At 40.2% G+C, this 9365-nt stretch overlaps 1 protein-coding gene across 1 annotated transcript in view; it reads right to left on the bottom strand.

Annotated features, from left to right (window-relative positions):
• The window catches only part of LOC126213156 (speckle-type POZ protein-like), a 39203-nt gene that overhangs the window by 9466 nt on the left and 20372 nt on the right, over positions 1-9365 (bottom strand). Inside the window, exon 2 of the mRNA XM_049940779.1 lies at positions 1424-2000. Coding sequence (XP_049796736.1) covers positions 1424-1989 — 566 coding nt within the window. The 5' untranslated portion in view covers positions 1990-2000. The remainder of the gene's footprint in view (positions 1-1423; positions 2001-9365) is intronic.

Below are 9365 nucleotides of genomic sequence, written 5' to 3'. Positions count from 1 at the left end.
CTTGGTCCGGCACACAGTTTTAATCGGCCAGGAAGTTTCATATCAGCTCACACTCCACTGCAGAGTGAAAATGTCATTCTGGAAACTTCAATTATTTATTGCACAAGAACCAAACACTGTACAGATATCATACATATGTCATTTTGAAAAAAAAAACCTGAAAGTTTTTTTTTTTTATGTATACCGCCACAGCGTAGTTTTGTAATTTGCTGATAGTCAGCGCTAGACGCAAACATGGCGAGTTCAGGGGCGGAGCGAGCTTTCTGTGTGTTGGAGTTCGACAAAAGCAAGTGTGCTACAGCTGTTCAACAGATGTTTACAACCAAGTTCTGTAAGAAGCCACCAACAAGGAAGGCTATTTACCACTGGCGCAACAAATTCGTTACGATGGGTTGCTTGTGTGCGGCAAAGAGAAGCGGACATCCCAATGTGAGTGAAGTGAATATGGACCGTGTACGAGAGACATTCGTAAGCTTCAAAAATGGCTCTGAGCACTATGGCACCTAACTTCTGAGGTTATCAGTCCCCTAGAACTTAGAACTACTTAAACCTAACTAACCTAAGGACATCACACACATCCATGCCCGAGGCAGGAGTCGAACCTGCGACCGTAGCGGTCGCGGGGTTCCAGACTGTAGCGCCTAGAACCGCTCGGCCACAGCGGCCGGCCATTAGTAAGGAGTACAAAGATATCGGTGTGTCGTGCATCCTGTGAACTCGAAATGTCTCCAATGCTAGGTTGGAAAGTCCTGCGACAGCAGCTGTCTATGAAACCATTCAAACTGGAGCAGGTGCAGAAGCTCAATGACGACAACGAAGACAAGCCTTTTGAGTTTTGTTCGCAGGGGACAGCTGTTTCATGAAATGGCCTCCCCGATCACCAGATCTCACTCCGTGTGACTTTTTTCTGTGGGGACACATTACAGATCTGGTGTATGTACCCGCCCCTACCACGTGATGTAGCAGAGCTCCAGGAGAGAATACGGGAAGTGACTGCCACAGTGGACGATGCCATGCTGGGACGGCTATGGCAAGAATTCGATTACCGTATTGACGTCTGCTGGCTCACTCATGGTTCGCATATGAAAAGTTTGTAAAAAAGACTTTCAGAGTTTCTCTTCAAAATACAATACGTAGGACATCTGTACAATGTTTAGTTCTTGTGCAATAAATAATAATTGAAAGTGTTCCCGGACTTTACGTAAACCATGTTTATCTGCTAATAAACACAATTAAATTTAGAGGTTCGATGAACCTGTTATGAGGAGGCAGTTAAAGAACCATGAGCTACCAGGAAACGAATGCCTGTAATGGTGTACTTTACAGCAGGGACACATCTAAGGAAACTCAGTGACGAGCATTGTAGGCTTGGAAATACACACATTCACAAGAAACAAAGATGAGTGGTTTGTCTTCAGCTTACCTGGTTTCTGCCGGTGGATCAGAGAGCAGCCGGCTCACTTCAATCAGATCTTTAGGCTGACGAAGCATCGCATCTGCCCATCCCTGGGTGGCCATCACCTGGTGGGTGTGTCTCTTGATGAAGGTGAGTGCAGCCTGCCTGAGGCTGCTACAAGAGTGCCTCACAGCGAGAACCGCTGTGGCTGCTGCGGTTTCCAGAGCCAGCTCTGCGGCCACCTGTTTCTCGCACTCTGCCTTAAGCCCCGACAGTGCGTACTTATCTGCTGTGGCCAGCAGCTGGGGGGCTATGCTGGGCAGCTGGGGGGCCCGCAGGGTGTACAGGTATGAGACCAGCTGGCGCAGCACCGGGCCCTCCACATCCGCGATGGCCACCTCTCCGCTGCTGGCCTCCAGCGTGTCGTGCTGGAACATGGCAGCGAACACGGGGCTCCTGTCCACCAGGACTGCCCGGTGGGCCGCCAGCCGTGTGTCGCCTGCCACCAGCATCACGATGGCGCCGTCCCCAGCGTCCAGAAGGGCTCCCAGGTCCGTGGCCATCGTCTCCTCAACCTTCTTAACTGTTTCCATTGTGGATGATTCTGAAACATAGCATCACTTAGCAGCCTTTTGTCTAGACTAGAGTCGATATGTTGTCGTTCTAATATATCTGTAGTGAGTAGATCCCCCCAGACGTAGAATATGAATCTGTAGTGAATAGATCCCCCCGGATGTAGAATATGTCGGGAAACAAGAATACACTATAAACATTTACAAAGAGAAACAGATATGCTAAATTATCTTTCATGGATTCCAAGTGAAAAAGTTTAGACAGAGAAAAATATTTACAACACTTATCAACAATGACTACATTACTGGACTGAATTGTACATGATACATTGTTTGATATTATCAGTACATCTACACAACAGTCGTTTCTGCTAACAAAATGCATTACTGAAGTGGAAGGAATTGCCCGTCAATAAATTCTTCATGCTCTTCACAAACTGAACTCCATTTTTAGTTAAACATTTCATGACTGCTAGCAATTTATTGAAAATGTGTGTTCCTGAATAATGGACACCTTTCTGGACTCAAGTTTTAACATTAAAATTTTGTGAAGTTTATTCTATTTCCAGTACTGATTCCATGAACTGAACTGTCCATTGAAAAGGAGATATATTTTTAATGAGAAATTTCACTACGAAATAAATATATGGATAAGCAGTAGTTAGTATACCTAATTCTGTAAACAGGTCTCCTGCAGAATTTCTTGAATTCATGTCTCAAATAATTCTCATTACACGTTTTTGAACTCACAGAAAGTTAGGCTGACTGGATGAATTATGCTGAAGAATAATCCCATATGACATTACGGAATGAAAGTGTGCATAGTATGCTAGATTTATCATTTTTATATCCATTATGTCTTACAACATTTGCAGTGCATACAGAGATTTGTTTTGGCACATCAGCAATTCTGTGATATGCTCCACCTAGCTGAACTTATTCTCTTGCTGAAATCCAAAGAATTTAACACCGTCAACTTCTTCTATCTGCTCCATGTCATATTTTAGGCATATGCTGGTGGAGAACCTTTATAAACTCTAAACTGAATAGTTTTTGTGCTATGTATTACAATGTTTATAACACCTTAATACAAAACTAACTTGGCATCTCATAATGTCATTGACGAAAGGTCACTGATGTACACAAGAAAAGTTATGAGCCCTAAGATGGAACCTTGTGGGATTGTACTTATAATTGGTACACAGATGAATGAAGCCTGAAATGTTAATACATGTCCCTTCTGTATTGAAACCCTTTGTGTCCTTTCAGACATAAAGAATATTGTGAACAATTTGCAGCATTTACTCTTACATCATAATATTCTAATTTACTCAAAAGGATTTATTTATGTGCTGTGTGGTATGTAAACACATTATCAAATAAAATAAAAACAATAATACATTTAATTTACACAGTCAAATGCTTTTAAGAGATTGCAAAATATATTAGTAGCTTGTAATTTACTGTATAATGAAATACGTAAATCCTTTCTTTGTGTATAAACAGCCTTCCCAATATCGAAACCATTTATAGAAATCCAAACTGTGACATGACAATATATTATTTGTTGTCAGATGGTTAAGAAGCTGATTGTATACTACCTTTTCTAAAATTTTGATCAATGGGAAAAGTGAAAATGGACATAAACATAACAGTATTTCTTTATCTCCTTTATTAAACAATGATTTAACTTCACCATCTTTCAACAATTCAGGCAATGTTCCACTGATAAATGACTGGCTACACAGATAACTTAATATGTTACCAAACTCAGAAGCACGCTCTTTAATTAACTTTGCTGCTATTTTATGAAAACCACTTGACCTTTTTGATTTTGAATATTTATTGGTTGACATCACTTCTACAGGTATTATATGTTGGCGAAGTTATTTGTAATGAATGGTACGAGATGTTTCATGGCAGCATCACCAACTTTTCAGTAACAGTTATGAAATGCTTGATACAAATTTTGCAACATTGCACACATCTGTTACCAGTGTATCATTTACTTTTAATACTATCTGTCCCTCTTCATCTCAAATTCTCTGCCTGTCTCTCCTGTTGCTAAATTCCATATTCTGTTCATTTTGCCTGATGTGATCCTCTGGTTCTCGTTATGCATTTGCTTTGACACCCACAGCACCATTTTTAATATTTTGCAGTGCATTTTGCTATAAGCTACAGTATCAAAACCAGACTTGTGTCTGAGTGACAGATACAGTTTCCTATTTGTCTTCCAAGATACCTTTATTCCTTGAGTAATCCACAGTGTATTTGTAGACTCTGGTCTAATCTGGGTTAGTTTTGGCAAAAGCAGCTCTCAAAAACGGTAAGTATATTATTAATCATTGTTTGTATTTTCCATTAATGCTGTGAGCCAGTATACACAACTACAGTTCATATCTGTGAGCAGTTTGCCAAAATGATCAATTTGTGGCTTGCTGGCTACACTCGAGCTCTGATTTAGTAAGTTTTATATCCGTCTTATTATTAACATTTAACAAAAGAAATTGCATGATCTGGTGTATGGGGTCATTGACTAACAGTTGTAACATAATTTTCTTCATTAGCTCTTTGTACAAAGATATTAACGGTTTGTAACATAATTTTCTTCATTAGCTATTTGTACAAAAATATTATCACTGGCTGTTTTCAAGCAATTAGCTACGCTAGTTGGGAAATTTGCAGTAGTAATTAAGCTTAATGCTAATGTTACTGACTGTAATGAATTTTTACTGGAGAAATTTTTGAGAACATGTATGCCAAAATCATCAATTGTCACTATTTCTTTTTGTCGTTAAATAGGGCAATAGACCTTCAAGGTGATTTGTGGCTTGTATCATAACAAATGGTGTAAATGCCCACAGTTGAGAGTACACAACACTAGATGCAAACAAGTCTGGTAAACGTGGGCTCTAAAACGTCTATCAGAAGAACATCTTCGATACTGTGAAACAAGTCTCTTATATTGAAGCTCTTTGCTTTCCATATTTTGGAGATGGTAGTAAGGACCAAAACAAGATAAAAATGTTGAGTAAACATAGGTTCTAAAGTGTGTACTATAAGAACTATAAACACCTGTTCATCTTCGCTATAGTGAAACACATCTCTTCTAATATATTGCGTAGGCTTCCATGGCCAGAGTCAGTCGACATAAAAGTTTTCTGGAAAAAAAAATTGTACCACGTCATATTGTATAAACGCAGTAGTTTTATAGACTATGATGCGGTACCATACCCAGAAAACTTTTATGTCGACATATCTTCTACTGAACAAGTGCACATAGCTTAATACCTATACTCATTTTACAGCCTGTTTTGGTCCATACTATCTCCACCCAAAATATGGAAAACAAAGAGCTTGCAGAAGAAGAGCTCTGTTTCACAGTGTCGAAGAAGAAATGCACATAGCTCTTCTGGTATGCATTTTAGAGCCTTTGTCTGCTGGATTGCTTGCATCTAATATCATGTACTTTCAACAATATTCGGTTACACCATTAATTATGGTACACCCTCTATAAACAGACTAAAGTTACCTGTAGGTGCTTGGTATACATTTACTACAATTACTACATTACTACAATTACTACATTTACTACAATGACAGAAAAAAATTCCTGCACCAAGAAACAAGTAATGTAAATAATGAAATTTTTGGGGTACATTTGACTAGGTAACCTGGTTAACGTTACATAATTACTGGTTCATGTAAGTGTGATAGAAGTCGATACAAATGTGATATCCTATTTCATAATAACCAGTGTAACTGCCAGAATGTTGAATGTAAGTGTAAAAACGGACATGCATTGTGTCGTACAGGTGCCGGATGTGAGTTTGGGATAGAGTTCCATGCCTGTTGCACTTGGTTGGTTAATACAAGGATGGCTAATGCTGGTTGTGGATGATGCTTAAGTTCTAGTACAATGATGTTCCATAGGACGAGATCGATTGGAGACAGATATGGTGATCGAGTAGGCCAATGCAACATGTCGACCATCTGTAGAGCATATAGGGCTACAACAGGGATACATGGGCGAGCGTTATCCTGTTGGAAAACATACCCTGTAATGACAGCTGAACAGCTCGAATCTGGCGTACAAATTTGCGGTGAGAATGCATGGGGTGACCGCGAGGTTGCTCCTACTGTCATACAAAATCGCCCTCCAGTACAGTGTATCTAGGCTGCAGGCACAGAGTCGTTGGGTCGCTCACCTGACCTCCTTCTGACCACACATAGCCATCAACGGGACCGAGGCAGAACCGTCTTTCATCAGAAAACGCCTCTGACCTCCACCCTGCCTTCCAGCGTGCTCTCGTTTGATACGTTTGAAGCTACGAGCGCTGGTGGTTTGGGGTCAGTGGAATACCGCTTTAGGGAATCTGCCTCGGAGATTGTCATTGAAGTAACCGATTTGTAACAGTTGTGTCACTGTGGTTCCAACTGTTGCACAGGTTGCTGCTGCAGATGGAGCACCACTACACAACATCGTTCAAACTCAGTGTGCTGTTGATAATGGCATCTTTGTCGCCTTAAAGGCATGTGTTGTTGTTGTTGTCTTCAGTCCTGAGCCTGGTTTGATGCAGCTCTCCATGCTACTCTATCCTGTGCAAGCTTCTTCATATCCCAGTACTTACTGCACCACATCCATACACCGGACGCGCCTGCCTTCCCTCTCGGTAGTGTCACGTGGCAGTCTGGAGTCCGGTCTTCTTGTGACCGTAGCTTCCCGTGACCACTGCTGCCAACACTCACGTACAGTCACTACATTCCTGCCAAGTTTTTTGCAGTATCACGAAAGGAACATCCATCTTCTCATAGCACCACTACACAACATCGTTCAAACTCAGTGTGCTGTTGATAATGGCATCTTTGTCGCCTTAAAGGCATGTGTTGTTGTTGTTGTCTTCAGTCCTGAGCCTGGTTTGATGCAGCTCTCCATGCTACTCTATCCTGTGCAAGCTTCTTCATCTCCCAGTACTTACTGCAACTTACATCCTTCTGAATCTGCTTAGTGTATCCATCTCTTCGTCTCCCTCTACGATTTTTACCCTCCACGCTGCCCTCCAATGCTGAATTTGTGATCCTTTGATGCCTCAGAACATGTCCTACCAACCGGTCCCTTCTTCTTGTCAAGTTGTGCCACAAACTCCTCTTCTCCCCAATTCTATTCAATACCTCCTCATTAGTTATGTGATCTACCCATCTAATCTTCAGCATTCTTCTGTAGCACCACATTTCGAAAGCTTCTATTCTCTTCTTGTCCAAACTATTTATCCATGTTTCACTTCGATACATGGCTACACTCCATACAAATTCCTTCAGAAACGACTTCCTGACACTTAAATCTATACTTGATGTTAACAAATTCCTCTTCTTCAGGAACGCTTTCCTTGCCATTGCCAGTCTACATTTTATATCCTCTCTACTTCGACCATCATCAGTTATTTTGCTCCCCAAATAGCAAAACTCTTTTACTACTTTGAGTGTCCCAATTCCTAATCTAATTCCCTCAGCATCACCCAACTTAATTCGACTACATTCCATTATCCTCGTTTTGCTTTTCTTGATGTTCATCTTATAGCCTCCTTTCAAGACACTGTCCATTCCGTTCAACTGCTCTTCCAAGTCCTTTGCTATCTATGACAGAATTACAATGTCATCGGCGAACCTCAACGTTTTTGTTTCTTCTCCATGGACTTTAATACCTAGTCCGAATTTTTCTTTTGTTTCCTTTACTGCTTGCTCAATATAGAGATTGAATAACATGGAGAGGCTACAACCCTGTCTCACTCCCTTCCCAACCACTGCTTCCCTTTCATGCCCCTTGACTCTTATATCCGCCATCTGGTTTTTGTACAAATTGTAAATAACCTTTCGCTCCCTGTATTTTACCCCTGCCACCTTTAGAATTTGAAAGAGAGTATTCCAGTCAACATTTCTCTAAGTCCACAAATGCTAGAAATGTAGGTTTTCCTTTCCTGAATATTCCTTCTAAGATAAGTCGTAAGGTCAGTATTGCCTTACGTGCATTCCTGATTAAAATCAACTCACCACCTCCAATCTCAAAGATAACTAACTCACACGATCGTTACAGCGCATATTTAAAGCCAACTAGATTTCCATTCTCATCATGGCGCCACTAGAGCCACTCCCATGCGACTGGCGCCAAATTTCAATAGACATCATCTTTTAGATGTAGAAACACGCCTACCAACTTTAGTTTATCCCGCAAAACTCCTTCTTGGTAGTGGGATTTTTGTTCCGCCGGTGTATTATGAAGGATTTATTACGAAATTCAACATCGGCCGCATATGCTTCCACATGCTTTTCTAAGCAAACTTTTTGATACGACAATTACTGGTGAGTGTGGCAATTCCTTCTTTTCTCCATTTACGTCCTACAAAAGTGATAGTGTGTCGTGATGTTCAGACAGGCGAATTATATCAACCGGGTTTCATGATCATAATTCAACAATGCAGGTAAGTGATTGTTCACAGTTCACCTTCGATACTTCTATGAGGCACAGGGATATCTGGGTCAGCTTCAACGCAACAATATCCTTGCCATGTCAACTTAATGCGACAGAGAATAGACACAAATCTGTAATAATACCGTTTTAAAGAATTTCCTTTCGGTTTCAGCATATTTCGTTTGCATAGGAAGCCTCAGAAGGGACGGAGACCTCACTTCTTCTGATTTCGTAGAACACTGCAATGTTACTTGACCAGGAAATAAATCGAAATGAAGATGTACCACAGTACTAAAGAGGTCGTAAGTAACTATAGCAGGATTTTATTCAACGAGTTATTCTGTTGATTTCTCCAGTTATTTAAGGAGACAAAGATATTTTATGAACAAAATCTGATTTATTCTGCTTTTAACCATTAGTCTTGCATGTAACCATTGAGGAGTTGGTTTACACAGAAGATCAGTCATCTCCTGCTTAAGGCTGAGATGCATTCCAGGGAAACGTTACCTTAGGGTAGCAGGCATACTCAGGCTGCAGCTCATGCACAACGCGTCTGAAATATTACAACAGGACAACACCTGACAATGCTTCAGGGATATGTCTGAGCATCATAGAGAACCTGCTTGTCCTTCAGCTGAGTTATATACTATCAAATTAAATTTGTAGATCAGTATATACTATTGTTTAATCCTTAATGCTAAACTCTAGAGTTTTCCGAATCTATTAAAAACTATGGTAAAAATTGAGATAATGACTATAAAATTTGAGTTTTTTCTAAACATTGTGTTTAAAATGTAACACCTCATATATATATATATATATATATATATATATATATATATATATATATATATATATATATATATATATATATATATATATATATGTGTGTGTGTGTGTGTGTGTGTCAGAAAGGTCACAGTTCATA

Source organism: Schistocerca nitens, chromosome 11 (assembly GCF_023898315.1).
Source record: "Schistocerca nitens isolate TAMUIC-IGC-003100 chromosome 11, iqSchNite1.1, whole genome shotgun sequence".
In the NCBI taxonomy this organism is placed as follows: Eukaryota; Metazoa; Arthropoda; class Insecta; order Orthoptera; family Acrididae; genus Schistocerca; species Schistocerca nitens.
The sequence above is the reverse complement of the archived record's forward strand: the minus strand, read 5'-3'. Positions and strand labels throughout refer to the sequence as shown.